Here is an 18,757-nt window from a genome sequence, read left to right on the forward strand (position 1 = left end):
CGTTATTCAACCACTCCACAAATTTCTTGTTAACAAACTATAGTTTTGGCAAGTCGGTTAGAACATCTACTTTGTGCATGACACAAGTAAATTTTCCAACAATTGTTGACAAACTGATTATTTCACTTATAATTCACTGTATCACAATTCCAGTGGGTCAGAAGTTTACATACACTAAGTTGACTGTGTCTTTAAACAGCTTGGAAAATTCCAGAAAATGATGTCATGGCTTGAAGCTTCTGATAGGCTAATTGACATCATTTAAGTCAATTGGGGGTGTACCTGTGGATGTATTTCAAGGCCTTCCTTCAAACTCAGTGCCTCTTTGCTTGACATCATGGGAAAATCTAAAGAAATCATTCAAGACCTCAGAAAAAAAATTGCAGACCTCCACAAGTCTGGTTCATCCTTAGGAGCAATTTCCAAATGCCTGAAGGTACCACGTTCAACTGTACAGACAATAGTACGCAAGTATAAACACCATGGGACCATGCAGCCGTCATACCGCTCAGGAAGGAGACGCGTTCTGTCTCCTAGAGATGAACGTACTTTGGTGCGAAAAGTGCAAATCAATCCCAGAACAACAGCAAAGAACCTTGTGAAGATGCTGGAGGAAACAGGTACAAAAGTATCTATATCCACAGTCAAATGAGTCCTATATTGACATAACCTGAAAGGCCGCTCAGCAAGGAAGAAGCCACTGCTCCAAAACCGCCATTAAAAATCCAGACTACGGTTTGCAACTGCACATGGGGACAAAGATTGTTCTTTTTGGAGAAATGTCCTCTGGTCTGATTAAACAAAAATATAACTGTTTGGCCATAATGACCATTGTTATGTTTGGAGGAATAAGGGGGATGCTTGCAAGCCGAAGAACACCATCCCAACTGTGAAGCACGGGGTGGCAGCATCATGTTGTGGGGGTGCTTTGCTGCAGGAAGTACTGGTGCACTTCACAAAATAGATGGCATCATGAGGAAGGAAAATTATGTGGATATATTGAAGCAACATCTCAAGACATCAGTCAGGAAGTTAAAGCTTGGTTGCAAATGGCTCTTCCAAATGGACAATGACCCCAAGCATACTTTCAAAGTTGTGGCAAAATGGCTTATGGAAAACAAAGTCAAGGTATTGGAGTGGCCATCACAAAGCCCTGACCTCAGTCCTATAGAACATTTGTGAGCAGAACTGAAAAAGCGTGTGCGAGCAAGGAGGCCTATAAACCTGACTCAGTTACACCAGCTCTGTCAGGAGGAATGGGCCAAAATTCACCCAACTTATTGTGGGAAGCTTGTGGAAGGCTACCTGAAAAGTTTGACCCAAGTTAAACAATTTAAAGGCAACGGTACCAAATACTAATTGAGTGTATGTAAACTTCTGACCCACTGGGAATGTGATGAAAGAAATGAAAGCTGAAATAAATATTTCTCTCTACTATTATTCTGACATTTCACATTCTTAAAATAAAGTGGGGATCCTAACTGACCTAAGACAGGGAATTTGTACTAGGATTAAATGTCAGGAATTGCGAAAAACTGAGTTTAAAATGTATTTGGCTAAGGTGTATGTAAAATTCTGACTTCAACTGTATTATGTTTTATAGAACGCCTAAGTAGGAATAATTGGGTTTTTCATTTTTTACCTTGACAATGTTGTTTTTCATATTTCATAATGTGCCAACTAATACTCTTGTAGACTTTTATGTGCCAATGTATTTCAGTGTGGTCAGTCACGTAATTGATATCACTCCCTCTGTAAATGCAGTGTACCACATAATGTTCATTACATACAATATATCAAACTTAAGCATGTTGTTTTTCCTCACACTATCGAGGAATATTCAAAGAAATCTGCAGCTGCTGTGAATATATTAGCTGTTTTGTCCTAAACAGAAATGTGTTATAAGTCAACAGCTGTTGTATTTACAGCAGTGATACATTTCCATGAATAACCCCCTTGGTCTATTTTGTTATGTTGAATAGAGATTCAGTCATAAATATCTAGTTTTGTATTTTTTATGTGAATGTTAAATGTACATAATAGCTATGATATTATGATGATATTTATACAGGGCAGGAGAGTAAATAATAAAAACAGGCTTTTTTTCCTCAAACTTGTGTGTCTTCTATCATTTCTACACACGAGACTCACAGCAAATGTCCCGAAGAATACTATATATACCGTAGCCTACTTTCCCTCTCCTGTGTAAGGAATCCAGTCCAGTATTTTACATCATCATCACATTTACAATATGCTCCAATTAAAGTGATACAATCACAGCCAGACAGTCAGTCGGTCAGTCAGTCAGACAGTCAGTCAGCCAGACAGTCAGTCGGTCATTTCTCTCATTACTGCTCCATGAGCTCTTCCTCAGCCATCCTCCACCAAGTGTAGAAAATGACTGACTGACTGACTGACTGACTGTCTGACTGACTGACTGACTGACTGACTGACTGTCTGACTGACTGACTGACTGACTGACTGTCTGACTGACTGTCTGGCTGACTGACTGACTGACTGACTGACTGACTGACTGACTGTCTGACTGACTGACTGACTGACTGTCTGACTGACTGTCTGACTGTCTGACTGACTGACTGTCTGGCTGACTGACTGACTGTCTGACTGACTGACTGACTGTCTGACTGACTGTCTGACTGACTGACTGACTGTCTGACTGACTGTCTGTCTGTCTGACTGACTGACTGACTGACTGTCTGACTGTCTGACTGACTGACTGTCTGGCTGACTGACTGTCTGGCTGACTGACTGTCTGACTGACTGACTGTCTGACTGACTGACTGACTGTCTGACTGTCTGACTGACTGTCTGACTGTCTGTCTGACTGTCTGTCTGACTGACTGACTGTCTGTCTGACTGTCTGTCTGACTGTCTGTCTGTCTGACTGTCTGTCTGTCTGACTGACTGTCTGACTGACTGTCTGACTGTCTGTCTGACTGTCTGACTGTCTGACTGACTGACTGACTGTCTGACTGTCTGTCTGACTGACTGACTGTCTGACTGTCTGTCTGACTGTCTGTCTGACTGACTGACTGGCTGACTGACTGACTGTCTGACTGACTGTCTGACTGACTGACTGTCTGACTGTCTGACTGTCTGACTGACTGTCTGACTGACTGACTGTCTGACTGACTGACTGTGATTGTTTCACTTTGTGCTGCAGGACCATATAGATAGATGGTGTATTTATTTATCTTTATGTGCAGGACAGGACTGTGTCACTCAGTCACAGACATTTAAACCGGTAGAGCCCAGCTCAGCCACAGAAGATAAAACGTGTGGCTGATCGACAGAACCTCAGCTTGGCCTGTTTGGCATCGTTTCCCCAGACGGGAGAAAAGCTGACTCAGTTTCTGTGCTTGTTGTGTTTGGGCTGTCTGCTGAGCAGTGTGCGCGTGATTGAGGGTACTAGTGGCATCAGCGTCCAGCAGACAGGAACCAGCCCAGCAGCTCTCTCTTCTTTCCGTCTCTCTCTCTGCCTCGGATCAGAACCTGAGACTATCTCATGTAATTACATTTCAGCAGTAGGAAAGAAGATCCTAATCGTACTGTGTGTGCCGTGACTGGTCCTTGTCTGTCTGTTTTGGAAAATTCTGCCTGGGACTGGAAGTCCACACTGCTAATATAACAACATTACAGAAATGCTGATGTGACAGTCTGAGCCGAGGCTGAGCTGAGTGAGAGAATTTCCCATGGTGGCATCAGAGGTGGGGTGTTCTCTCTCTCTCTCTCTCTCTCTCTCTCTCTCTATACTCTCTCTCTCTATACTCTACTCTCCTGACCTTGGCATGGCATGAAAGGCAAAACCTGGAAGGTTTCACTGAGAACAAGTGACTCATTACTAAAGTTACGGTCATAGATTATGAAGTCATAGAAATTATCATAAGCATATTTTAAATAAGAACTTCTGTTTGGATTGTATATACAATTCATCTTGAATAATGGACTAAATGTCATTCCTGTTTTCAATAGGAGAATGGGACATTGAAAGGGACATTGCGAGAGAGAAAGAGAGAGAGAAGAGAGAGAACCAATTACTCACAAAAATGATGTGTTGCTGACCACAACTTTATATGAAAAGTGTTAGACAGTGCTTGACAGGGTGCTCAAAGCTCTGCCAACACACAATACCATCGCCCAGAAAGTGAGGACCTTTTTGGACTAGAGTCTAGTTAGATGGACCGGATGACACAGTTACTTCACAGTGTGTTACATACAGTACATGAACCCTTTCCTTCTTCCTGTTCATAGACAGACATACAGAAGACAGACATACAGAACCCTGTAGCCTTGACAGACAGACAGACACAGACAGACGGACGGACGGACGGACAGATGGACAGACGGATAGACAGACAGACCCCTGAACTCCTGACAGAGACGCCTGTAGCCCTGACAGACAGACAGACCCCTGTCCTCCTGACAGACAGACAGACACCTGTCCTCCTGACAGACAGACAGACCCATGTACTCCTGACTGACAGACAGACCCCTGTCCTCCTGACAGACAGACAGACCCCTGTAGCCCTGACAGGCAAACGGACCCATGTACTCCTGACAGACAGACAGACAGACAGACAGACAGACAGACAGACACCTGTAGCCGTGACAGACAGACAGACAGACAGACACCTGTACCCCTGACAGGCAGACAGACCCCTGTACCCCTGACAGACAGACATACCTATGGAGCCCTGACAGACAGACAGACCCCTGTAGCCCAGACAGACAGACCTGACCCCTGGAGCCCTGACAGACAGACCAGACCAGGCACGCAATGGACCCCTGCTGGGTTCCTCTTAGGAGTTCAATAGAAACGTATGAGAATGAGTCGATGTCTGTGGAACGGGACTAGTGTGTCACAGTAGGTCCCCACTCCCTGCAGGGCAGGGGCTGTCTGGTAGCTGGGAGCACATCACAGGGTGTTCGTACCACTCATTCACTCTGAAAATAGAATGAACTAACATTGGGGATCTATTGAAATGTAAACAGTACAGTACCACTCACTCTGAAAAAAAGAACAGACTCGGGTTGGGGGATCTATTGAAATGTTTTGTTGTTCCGATCCAGATAGGAGTCTGTCATCAGATCATTGAAGCAGCCACCTCTCTGAACGAGTAGATCCGAGACATCGATTTGGGTTGTTTACAGATTAGGATGTAGTCACAGAGGAACGCAGTGTGTCCTCTATTCTATATCTCATAACAGTTCACATTTCTTTAGGCCATGGCATACTGTAGTTATCTTGCCCTGACCAGATGCATAGATCAGACTATATGTTGTATCACATTGTCTTGCTCCCAGCTAGCTGAGCAACGCTCAACTTCATTCTCTTATATCGAGGCGGAGTTGAGTTTTGATAGCTGATTATGGGATTTGCTAGCAACAACATTGAATTATCATCAGTTGATACTTGTAGAAATGTCCATTTTGAGAACGGTAACCTGTACCTATGTTTGTCCTGTACAACCGCGCTCCTTCAGCGTGGTGGTGAAATTCATCATTTTAATTGAAACTTTTATCAAATACAACCACTGGCTTTTTCCTAATTGGTGTTGCTCAACTCAGCAAGAACGCACATGTGCCAGTTGAATCTCAGCTTCCGTAGTCCTTCAAGGCTGCTATGTCTCCTTTTGAGCAACAAAAATTTAGGAAAAAACTGTGGTTGTATTCAATAAAAGTTTTTTATTAAACTTAGGAATTTAAGTACCCCGTGGAAGGACCGCGGTTGTCCAGGACAAACATTTCAGATATCTTTTATTTCAGCTCATGAAACATGGGACCAACACTTTACATGTTGCGTTTATATTTTTGTTCAATGTAGATACCAAATTATGTCTTGAACTTGTAGAAGTCTAGAGTGAATATAGTCTCGTATGAGTGCTTTCAGAGAGTATTCACACTACCTTGACTTTTTCCACACTTTTTTGCCCATTATTCTTTGAAAAATGATTCAAGCTCTGTTAAGTTGGTTGATGATCATTGCTAGAAAGCCATTTCATACATTGCCATAGATTTTCAAACTGATTTAAGTCAAAACTGTAACTAGGCCACTCAGGAATATTCCATGTTGTCTTGGTAACTCCAGTGTAGATTTGGCCTTGTGTTTTAGGTTATTGTCCTGCTGAAAGGTGAATTTGTCTCCCAGTGTCTGTTGGAAAGAAGACTGAACCAGGTTTTTGTGTAAGATTTTGCCTGTGCTTAGCTGTATTTTGTTACTTTTGATCCTAAAAAACTCCCTATTCCTTGCCTTTGACAAGCATACCCATAACATGATGCAGCCACCACCATGCCTGAAAAAATGTAGAGTGGTACTCAGTGATGTGTTGTGTTGGATTTTCCCCAAACAGAATGCTTGTATTCAGGAAAGAAGTTCATATCTTTGCCACATTTTCTGCAGTGTTACTTAAGTGCCTTGTTGCAAACAGGATGCATGTTTAGAAAGATTTTTTATTCTGTGCAGGTTTCCTTCTTTTTCCTCTGTCATTTAGGTTAGTACTGTGGAGTAACTACAATGTTGTTGGTCCATCCTCAGTTTTCTTATATCACAACCATTCAACTCTGTTTTAAAATCACCATTGGCCTCATGGTGAAATCCCTGAGCAGTTTCCTTCCTCTCCGGCAACTGAGTTAGGAAGGACGCCTGTCTCTTAGTAGTGACTGAGTGTATTGATATACCCTCCAAAGCCTAATTCATAACTTCACCATGCTCAAAGGGATATTTTTTTAAACACATCTACCAATCGGTGCCCTTCTTTGAGAGACATTGAAAAACCTCCCTGGTCTTTGTTGTTGAATCTGTGCTTGAAATTCACTTCTCTATTGACGGACCTTACAGATAATTGTATGTGTAGGTTACAAAGACGGGGTAGTCATTCAAATATCGTGTTAAGCACTATTATTGAATACAGAATGAATCCATGATTTGTTAAGCACATTTTTTTTACTCTTGAACTTTAGGCTTGCCATAACAAAGGCGTTGAATACTTGATTCAAGACAGCTTTTTATTTATTTGTATTTTTTGAAAATGTTCTACAAAGAAAATTCCAAATGGGGTATTGTGTGTAGATCAGTGACACAAAATCTAAATTGAATCCATTTTAAATTGAGCCTGTAACACAACGAAATGTGGAAAAAATAAAGGGGTGTGAATACTTTTGAAGGCACTGTATTAGACTGGAAATGAAACGTTTGCTCATTGAAGTTACCGTAAGTATGAGGCATCCTTTCTACATCAAGTCTTTGTATTTGGTTATAAAATATTTCTGAATGGGTGCCTTATAATGGGTGCACGGAACATTTGAAATGCCAATGGACTTCTAGGCATTCCACTAGGCATTCCACTAGGCATTCCACTAGGCATTCCACTAGGCATTCCACTCGGCATTCCAATGGAACCACTATAAGGTTCCATCAAAAGAAGCGGAAAACTAACTTCCACTTAGTTCTCATTCAATAAATTATATTACTCACTCAAATACAAAATTAACTTTGAAACCAAAAATCAACATGCTACAATAAAGCATTCATCAATTAGGGAGAAAACTACGTCCGGCGAACTAGCGGTCCCTGGCAGGAGTCTTTGAAACGTAATCATAGGGAAATCAGAGACGGGTATGTATTTTCAGCTCATTTTAATCTCCTTTTCACACTTCTGGAGGACTCCTCTCTCAGTCCCTGTCAGATATAATAGGCTAATGGGAAAGGGTCTGTCCGGCCAAAAGGCACACAATGGCCCATATTCACAAAGCATCTCAGAGTGCGAATGGTGATTTAGGATCAGGAAATCAGGTCCCCCGTGTCCATATAACTATGATAAAAAAATGTCATAAAAACTGATCCTAGATCAGCACTGATCCTATACTCTGAGACACTTTGTGAAGGAAAAGAGTGAAAAGTAAGTGATGTTGAATACAGCACTCAAATGTCATGAAGTTATGAACAAGACTCCCAGCTTACGGTAACATCATTCCATATTTCTTTCTAGAAACTTCCTGGGAAACAGTGTGCTAATGTCCAGGTGAAATGGAAATGGCAGAGTAGACTTTTTAAAGAAGATTAGCGTAATGCTGTCTAGCCAGAACTGCGCTGGATAAAAGCGAGAACAGATTTAAAGTTTCTGTCTTGCAGACGGCTTTGTGAAGTTGTTCAGACATGGTCTATATTTTCAGATTAATCCCAAGTGTTCATCTGTCTGCATACTAATGTTTGTCTGGGACAGAGATAGTCAGAGCAATTGGAAATGGACTTATATTTTAAAAGAAGTTAATTTTTCTCTTCCCAGACGCACACAACTGCAACAACTATAAGAATGTTTAAACAAGTACCATTGTTTCATTTGAAGTTAATTAGCATTTCAAGCCCTCTTAAACGAAAGCAAAGAGACTGACTTTTAGTGCAAACAGGAAAGATTCTATGTCCTTCAGAGTGTGGCTCCAGACAGCATATATTGGGCACATTTCTATCCTATTCAGTACTATATCATATATATTGTATATAATTATTGATTAAATCCATGCAACATTAAGGCCATGTGCCATTTCGACCATGATCAATGTACTTGGTCTGACGCACATATCATATAGATCTCCATCTAATGGTGGCCAATCAATGAGTGTGAACTCCTACATGTGTGTCACCATTTAGACATGCCAGACCATAGAATTGAATATTGAATTTAGTAGGCTCTGTATGTGCCAGACGTGATGTCACAAGGGCTTGTTTTCAGTCAGGAAGCCCCTGTTAGAATATGTCGTTGAAATCTCTGTTTTTATGCTCTCTGGTCTAAATGCCAAGACAATTAAGAGACAGCCTTCCCTGTAGCTCAGTTGGTAGAGTATGGTGTTTGCAACGCCAGGGTTGTGGGTTCGATTCCCACAGGGGGCCAGCACAGGAAAAAAAAAAATGTATGAAATGTAAGTCGCTCTGGATAAGAGCGTCTGCTAAATGACTAAAATGTAAATGTTTGTTTGAGGCAAAGCCCTGTATGACTCATCACTGTACTTGAAACACACACACAGTAGCAGGGTGAGGGTTTCCTTTGTCCCAATCACGAGAGGATTGACTTGTCCAGGGAAACAAACACAAGAGAATAATGAAACAAATCAGTTTTTTTTTCTTAATGTCAAACTTAACCTCATCAACTAAATAATACATAAAACATCCCATGAATAACTCCTGAAGATTCTGAAGATGACTAAAGCTAAAGTTGCGTGTTATGGCACTGTAAATGTTAAATTCCTCAAGGTCTGGGGTTTGGGGTGTTGCATCTCACTGTATATCTGTCAGTGATGTCCTCATCAACATTGGACAGCCATAAGCAGTAAATACTGCACATTTTCCTTTACGTTTCAGGGCTCCAAGAAAGATACGACAACTGATTATCTGTTGATCAGATATATACTGAACAAAAATACAAACGCAACATGTAAAGTGTTTCATGAGCTGGAATATTTCTGTCTGTAATAAAGCCCTTTTGTGGGGGAAAACACATTCTGATTGGCTGGGCCTGGTTCCACAGTGGGTGGGCCTATGCCATCCCGGCCCACCCATGGCTGTGTCCCTAACCATTCATATCAAATTCATAGATTAGGGCCTAATCATTTTAATTGACTCATTTCCTTATATGAACTGTAACTCAGTAAACTTGTTGAAATTGTTGCATGTTGCTTTTATATTTCTGTTTAGTATAATTCATTAAATTATACAAGTCAACTTGAAGTTTGAAGATCTTTCTTAAGATCTTTAGTTTTTTTATGTGGGAAACGGTAGCCAGTATGTAATTCAAAAGAAGGTCTGAAATACTGTCAAGGTATTGGATCATTCTTGACAGGGCCATATCTCTTTATATGGTTCTGTTTCTTGATACTTGAGGTCATTTAAGGTATCCTAGCAACCTGACACAATGAAAGAATTGATGGAGTGAACACCCATGTCCTTATTTAGCCTTTATTGTCCATGTTGCCAAGTGGAATTATGCATAAATGATGTATATACACAGTAGACCTTCAGAATAGACTCGAAGCCACTAAAGCAAACTGCTAAATGTTGATTTCTTCTTCCAGTATAAACACAGACACGTTCCTGCCCTTCCAGATTATAACAAGACCATCTGAAACAAATGTACAAATTGATCTTGATATAGATATAAATGAATTAGAAAAAAAAGGCAGCTTGAAGAGTTTGGCTATCAGGAGATATATATACACACACACACACACACACACACACACACACACACACACACACACACACACACACACACACACATATATACACACACACACATATATACACACACACACATATATACACACACACACACACACACACACACACACACACACACACACACACACGGTAGATACATTAATATAAATACAACAATATGTTCAGGTATTGGTATACTTCTCTCTAAAAAGACTAAACGTATCCAAGATATCCTAAAGATCTAGAGCTCAGAAAACTCTTGAGATATACCTGTGACCACATGGACAGTCTGGTAACCACGACAACCAGGTGGGGCACCCCAAAGGGTAAGTTTAAACCCTTAGGGGGTGTAAGAAATTACTTCATGTCATCAGAAGGGGACAACAGTCGCAGATGATTGACAACACTGCTAATAATAATAATAATGATTGACAGCATTGAGGCACTTCTAGACAACACGATGTGTTCTGACTGTCAACCTAACTCATTCCCCACCAGTAGATGCAGCCAATAAAAGTTACATTGGTAAGACACAAAGAAATGTACATGAACAGCTTTGAAAGGTTTCTATCATCTCTCTGAGTAGCAAGTCTGTATAACCAACCTGTAACCTTTGACCTGTGTGAGTGTGTGTGTTCTTACATTCAAAGGTGACAGTAACAACATTAAAAAAGTAACACGTCATGATCGCTGTACATGAAACAGACACATAGTGTACACACAGTCCACTGTGAAGGCCCTGTACTATCGTTTGTAAATCCTCCTGACAGACTTCCTTGACTTCAGTATCGTGCAAACTGCATTCAATTTCACACTATACTTTTTCTTACACACAGAGGGACAGGAGTTTTGGCCCCAGTAAAAAGGTAATACTATCAAATTACTAAAATACTCAAAATTAACATTAAAGTTTATTCTCCACAATATGCATTTCAGTGAATCAACAGTGAGAAAGCTTTCAATTCAACTATTAACATTTAGTCTCAATCTCTTCTTACTGTGTATTGAGAGAGTCCTCCTGTGAATCAACGATGTGGAGCGAAGCCAAAAAATATATACAAAAAAAATACTGCAACTTGGTTTAAGATGTTTGTGAAGACACTTTTAAATGTTTGGCTTTAAAACATCTCAAGGCCTTGACGTTAAAACATTTGTCACAGACAAGTAAGTGTTGTGGGACTAAACCATTGAGCATGACCCAATACATATTCCAGTAATTCTAAATGCCACACAAAAGTGTTCACATACTACATACAGTCTAGTAGCAATGTACAACTACCGATCATCAAAAGGACAAGAAAAATCTGAAGTGAATAATGAGAATGATAATAAAGCATTAAAGATGGTGGCAAACTGATGTTCTGTATGTCTTAAATAGAGATATTTCTTTTGAGTGAAGACAAGGCATTACATTTCCAACATGACATGTGCCTTTTCAGTAGTGCTGAGAGATTAGTGCCTTTTGAGGTCAGTTCAGTTTCAGTTCGGTTTTTTAAAACTAATCACGGTGTTCAATTTCAGTTTAAAATGTAATTTTTTTTTAAATATTGTGGGTTCAAGGCTGTAACAACACAGAATTAAACAATTGATGGTAGTAACTGCCATTACAGTTATGGTTCAAGTTCTATATTTTGGTTGTGTATATATTATTTTATTATTAAAACCCCAATGATGGTAGTGACTGCCCATTACTGCAGATTACTTATTAATAAACCAGGTAACACGACTTGGAGTTCATCTGTAGACACTCCATCCTTTATTCACATTACTTACATTATATCTACAGTTGAAGTCAGAAGTTTACATACACTTAGGTTGGAGTCATTAAAACTCATTTTCAACCACCCCACAAATGTCTTGTTAACAAACTATAGTTTTGGCAAGTCGGTTAGAACATCTACTTTGTGCATAACAAGTAATTTTTCCAACAATTGTTTACAGACAGATTATTTCACTTATAATTCACTGTATCACAATTCCAGTGGGTCAGAAGTTTACATACACTAAATTGACTGCCTTTAAATAGCTTGGAAAATTCCAGAAAATTATGTCATGGCTTTAGAAGCTTCTGATAGGATAATTGACATCATTTGAGTCAATTGGAGGTGTACCTGCGGATGTATTTCAAGGCCTACCTTCACACTCAGTGCCTCTTTGCTTGACATCATGGGAAAATCAAAAGAAATCAGCCAAGACCTCAGAAAAAAATATTGTAGACCTCCACAAGTCTGGTTCATCTGTGGGAGCAATTTCTAAATGACTGAAGGTACCAAGTTCATCTGTATAAATAATAGTACACAAGTATAAACACCATGGGACCACACAGCTGTCATACCACTCAGGAAGGAGACGTGTTCTGTCTCCTAGAGATGAACGTACTTTGGTGCGAAAAGTGCAAATCAATCCCAGAACAACAGCAAAGGACCTTGTGAAGATGCTGGAGGAAACGGGTACAAAAGTATCTATATCCACAGTAAAACGAGTCCTATATCGACATAACCTGAAAGGCCGCTCAGCAAGGGAAAAGCCACTGCTCCAAAACCGCCATAAAAAAGCCAGACTACGGTTTGCAACTGCACATGGAGACAAAGATCGTACTTTTTGGAGAAATGTCCTCTGGTCTGACGAAACAAAAATAGAACTGTTTGGCCATAATGACCATCGTTATGTTTGGAGGAAAAAGGGGGAGGCTTGCAAACCGAAGAACACCATCCCAACTGTGAAGCACGGGGGTGGCAGCATCATGTTGTGGGGGTGCTTTGCTGCAGGAGGGACTGGTGCACTTCACAAAATAGATGGCATCATCTGGATATATATCATGTGGATATATTGAAGCAACATCTCAAGACATCAGTCAGGAAGTTAATGCTTGGTTGCAAATGGGTCTTCCAAATGGACAATGACCCCAAGCATACTTCCAAAGTTGTGGCAAAATGACTTAAGGACAACAAAGTCAAGGTATTGGAGTGGCCATCACAAAGCCCTGACCTCAGTCCTATAGAAAATGTGTGGGCAGAACTGAAAAAGCATGTGCGAGCAAGGAGGCCTACAAACCTGACTCAGTTACACCAGCTCTGCCAGGAGGAATGGGCCAAAAGTCACCCAACTTACTGTGGGAAGCTTGTGGAAGGCTACCTGAAATGTTTGACCCAAGTTAAGCAATTTATAGGCAATGCTACCAAATACTAATTGAGTGTATGTAAACTTCTCACCCACTGGGAATGTGATGAAAGAAATAAAAGCTGAAATAAATCAATCATTGTCTCTACTATTATTCTGACATTTCACATTCTTAAAATAAAGTGGTGATCCTAACTGACCTAAGACAGGGAATTCTTACTAGGATTAAATGTCAGGAATTGTGAAAAACTGAGTTTAAATGTATTTGGCTAAGGTGTATGTAATCTTCCGACTTCAACTGTATATAAAACAATATATATTTGGTGACTTATTATTTTATTCCAAGTCATCATCTCATCTCTGCCCACAGGCTTGCCCAGCAAGAACCAATGAGAACAGGCAGCCGTAGGCACAATGGATTCTGGTCATTGTATTAATTAACACGTTTTCTGTACGTAACTACTGTATGATGAGTTGAACAACATACCCCAGAGAGAAATCTCTCTAGAGAAATGGCACGTTGAGCGCACAGAAAAAAACAAAGTAAATGGTATTCAAATAATTGAACTGACGGTGACCGATTCGTTATTTTAAAAAACAAAAATAAACCGACATTTCAGTTAATCACTCAGCACTACTTTTCAGGGAGTCAGTCCACCAGGTCTCTACAGTTTGAGAGCTGGTGGTCTTTTACTTCTCTAACCATTACAACCTTGGTGGCCCATAGATTCTCTGCGGAGGGGAATGACTCCATGTTCTATGGTTCCTCTGTGATCAGGTTGCTCCATTGTGGTATGGCCTGCCTGTGTGGTATGGCCTGCCTGTGTGGTATGGCCTGCCTGTGTGGTATGGCCTGCCTGTGTGGTATGGCCTGCCTGTGTGGTATGGCCTGCCTGTGTGGTATGGCCTGCCTGTGTGGTATGGCCTGCCTGTGTGGTATGGCCTGCCTGTGTGGTATGGAGTGCCTGTGTGGTATGGACTGCCTGTGTGGTATGGCCTGCCTGTGTGGTATGGCCTGCCTGTGTGGTATGGCCTGCCTGTGTGGTATGGCCTGCCTGTGTGGTATGGCCTGCCTGTGTGGTATGGCCTGCCTGTGTGGTATGGCCTGCCTGTGTGGTATGGCCTGCCTGTGTGGTATGGCCTGCCTGTGTGGTATGGACTGCCTGTGTGGTATGGAGTGCCTATGTGGTATGGACTGCCTATGTGGTATGGACTGCCTATGTGGTATGCCCTCCGATGGGCTTTGTAGCTTGGATGTGGCTCCTGTGTGGTCTAACTGTCGACCAATGTGGGATTTGTAGTTCCCTGTGGCTCAGCAGGTCCTGTGGGACCTGTGTGGTTTGTAGTTCTTGTGGCTCAGCAGGTCCTGTGGGATTTGTAGTTCCCAATAGTTTAGGTCCCAGCTCATATCCTGCCTGTGTCTTGGTCCTTGTCCTCCAGCAGCTCAATGAGCTGAGTGAAGCTCTGTTTCACGGCATCCATGTTGTCCACTGAGCTGCCTTCTAGAATCCAGCTCTTCCCTCGGGCCAGAGGCTCCAGCTCAAAATACTTCTTTATCTAACATAGAAACAGAGAAAGAGCTCAGAGGTTTGGACACTCATTGAAAACATAAATCAAATCAAATTTTATTTGTCACATGCGCCGAATACAGTGAAATGCTTACTTACAAGTCCTTAACCAACAATGCTTTAAGAAGTTAAGAAAAAATATAAAAGAAGTGTTAACTAAAAAATAGATAAGTAAAACATTTTAAATAATAAGTTACAAATAACGCAAAAAAAAATACACAATAGCACAATTGGTTACCGGATCGTAAAACGGCAGCCATCTCCTTCGGCGCAATTATGTCACAGTGAGTAAATAACTGTAACGTTATCTAATTTGTGATTTCGTTCTTAATGTGTGGGTGTACAGCATAGTATACCATAACTGTTTTTGTCTAAATACTGTTCATTCCTCTGTAATTACACCAGTATCTGCCAATACTTGCATTACATAACAAAAGCCAAGTGGAGACCACAAACTAGACCAAAGTACAAAGATTGTCTTAAGAACTATGCAGGTCCCATGTTGGAAGTCTGCAGGAAAACAAAACAATAACAAAAGTCCAAAATATTGCAATCAATTCTGAATCAAATGGGAGAAAGATTACCCTCGTGATTTCAACTCCCAGCTGAGCTTAAGCACACAGTACACACACTTCTGAAAACAAGCACAGTGTCCAGCCATGTCAAAAATGTGAAAAAGACAAAAACACTGCCACAATTCTCTTAACACTTTCAAAATCTCTCAGTTCTGCCAATACTGACACGGATTGATAGGTGATGGTCAAGCCAGCATTGCAGACCGTTTCTGTATAGTTGTACTACTTCGTAGGGGGCTGCCTGAGACCAGTCCAGTGATATATGGGAACAACATAGGACCACTCATATATGGGCTGGTAGGCCTAAGGCCATAACGGTCCGTCTTCGGGGTGGTTTACTACTGGGGGGATGAGGCATGGCCAGCCAGGCCATAACCATGGAAATAGAATGAGGTGCTTTTCTGTTCTAGCGATTATATTTCTATGGCCATAAGGGGTCTGTAAGACATCAGTCTCATTGAAGGTTTACTACCAGGGAGATGTAAGGCCATGCGGCCATGCTGGTCTATGGACCATCAGACAGTCTCATTGAAGGTTTACCTCCAGGTGATATAAGGCAATGCTGGTCTCCTGGCCATCAGACAGCGTGGTGACAGAATGTTACTTGTTGCCCTCTCTGGGTCATAATGATCTGAGAGAGCAGAGCGGTGTCTGGAGAACCTTGACACCACAAGAATAAATACCTGGCAAAGCCCCCGAGAGTCAGGTCAGTACACGGAGGAGTCCTTTTTCACATTCAGAATACTACTGGTTGGGATTATGGATACTATAGCAGGGTTAAGTAGGCATGAAACGGAAGAAAATGCTCAGACTGAGTCAAAAGAGTTATGAAATGCCAGATTTCATTTTCCATTGCTAAATATTTTGCTATGATGTGCCATAATGAACATGACCCATCACTTGGATAACAGGAATAGGAAAAAAGGTCAAATAAATCAAACTAAACAATTTGAGTAAACAGAGACTTAAAAGTGAACTTTTCCAACAGATTCTGTCCATCTGTGTTTAAAGAGGACAGTCCAGAGATTGGCTGTGTGTATCTGTGTGTCTGTCAGTGTCAGTGAGTGGGGACAACTTCCTCTTCTCTGAGCAGACTGAGGAAGGGGGAGAGATCATGTTCAAACCCATTCAGAGAATACAGAAGATACCATAGGACACCATACCGTACTGATGGCCAAACCCACAGCAACAGGAGAGATTAGAAGCTGCACTAACAGGCTGCAGAAACCTCTGCTGCTCTTGTCCTTTTGTTTCAGAGCAGAAAGGAGAATAAATAAATAATGAAACAAAACATCCTTTGAGCCAAAGCTCCCATAGCATGCCAAGAATGCTGATTAAGATTTCCCTGTCTGGGACTTCATCGCTCGCTTACACAATCCTCCCTCCTCCAAAAGAGAGAGAGAGAGAGAGAAAGAGAGCAGGAACAGGCTTGGAAGGTGCCGCAGCGTTTGTCTATTGTTTTTATTTGTGTGTGTGTGTGTGTGTGTGTGTGTGTGTGTGTGTGTGTGTGTGTGTGTAGTGTACGTAATGGGGAAGAATGATGATTAATTCAACATAAAGAGAAAGCAACAAGTCTATGAAGTAGGAGAGATTGAGAGAGGTTAGATCAGAGATCATCAACTAGATTTAGGAGAGGTTAGATCAGGCATCATCAACTCGATTTAGAAGGAGAGGTTAGATCAGGCATCATCAACTCGATTTCGAAGGAGAGGTTAGATCAGGCATCATCAACTCGATTTAGAAGGAGAGGTTAGATCAGGGATCATCAACTTGATTTAGAAGGAGAGGTTAGATCAGGCATCATCAACTAGATTTAGAAGGCGAGGTTAGATCAGGGATCATCAACTCGATTTAGAAGGAGAGGTTAGATCAGGGATCATCAACTTGATTTAGAAGGAGAGGTTAGATCAGGCATTATCAACTAGAATTAGAAGGAGAAGTTAGATCAGGGATCATCAACTCGATTTAGAAGGAGAGGTTAGATCAGGGATCATCAACTAGATTTAGAAGGAGAGGTTAGATCAGGGATCATCAACTAGATTTAGAAGGAGAGGTTAGATCAGGGATCATCAACTAGATTTAGAAGGAGAGGTTAGATCAGGGATCATCAACTAGATTTAGAAGGAGAGGTTAGATCAGGGATCATCAACTAGAATTAGAAGGAGAAGTTAGATCAGGGATCATCAAGTAGATTTAGAAGGAGAGGTTAGATCAGGGATCATCAACTAGATTTAGAAGGAGAAGTTAGATCAGGGATCATCAACTAGAATTAGAAGGAGAGCTTAGATCAGGGATCATCAACTACATTTAGAAGGAGAGGTTAGATCAGGGATCATCAACTACATTTAGAAGGAGAGGTTAGATCAGGGATCATCAACTAGATTTAGAAGGAGAGGTTAGATCAGGGATCATCAACTAGAATTAGATGGAGAAGTTAGATCAGGGATCATCAACTAGATTTAGAAGGAGAGGTTAGATCAGGGATCATCAACTAGATTTAGAAGGAGAAGTTAGATCAGGGATCATCAACTAGAATTAGAAGGAGAGGTTAGATCAGGGATCATCAACTAGATTTAGAAGGAGAGCTTAGATCAGGGATCATCAACTAGAATTAGAAGGAGAGGTTAGATCAGGGATCATCAACTAGATTTAGAAGGAGAGGTTAGATCAGGGATCATCAACTAGAATTAGATGGAGAAGTTAGATCAGGGATCATCAACTAGATTTAGAAGGAGAGGTTAGATCAGGGATCATCAACTAGATTTAGAAGGAGAAGTTAGATCAGGGATCATCAACTAGAATTAGAAGGAGAGGTTAGATCAGGGATCATCAACTAGATTTAGAAGGAGAGCTTAGATCAGGGATCATCAACTAGATTTAGAAGGAGAGGTTAGATCAGGGATCATCAACTAGATTTAGGAGGTTAGATCAGGGATCATCAACTAGATTTAGCCGTGGGCTGATGTTTTCTTGAGCGGATGGTCACGGGGCCGGAACATAATTACAAACAATTTGTAAACTACAAATTGACCGCAAGATGCCCAAACAGATATCATATTTGACTAAAACAAACATTTCAAACCTTGATTATATTTTATACAGACACCAAACATACAGGAACACCTCCCAGAAAAACGTTTCACAGGGATGCTGGCCCAAGTTGACTCCAATGCTTCCCACAGTTGTGTCAAGTTAGCTGGATGTCATTTGAGTGGTGGACCATTTTTGATACACACGGGAAACTGCTGAGCGTGAAAAAAACA

The 18,757-nt window shown here is 41.1% G+C and overlaps 1 protein-coding gene across 1 annotated transcript in view; it reads right to left on the minus strand.

Annotated features, from left to right (window-relative positions):
- Window positions 1–13,670: 13,670 nt before the first annotated feature.
- LOC115149389 (ADP-ribosylation factor-like protein 15) overlaps window positions 13,671–18,757 on the minus strand; it is a 51,431-nt gene continuing 46,344 nt past the window's right edge. The window contains exon 5 of the mRNA XM_029692215.1: window positions 13,671–14,908. Within this exon, the coding sequence (XP_029548075.1) occupies window positions 14,756–14,908 (153 nt within the window). The 3' untranslated portion in view covers window positions 13,671–14,755. The remainder of the gene's footprint in view (window positions 14,909–18,757) is intronic.

Source organism: Salmo trutta, chromosome 15, assembly GCF_901001165.1.
Source record: "Salmo trutta chromosome 15, fSalTru1.1, whole genome shotgun sequence".
Taxonomy (NCBI): domain Eukaryota; kingdom Metazoa; phylum Chordata; class Actinopteri; order Salmoniformes; family Salmonidae; genus Salmo; species Salmo trutta.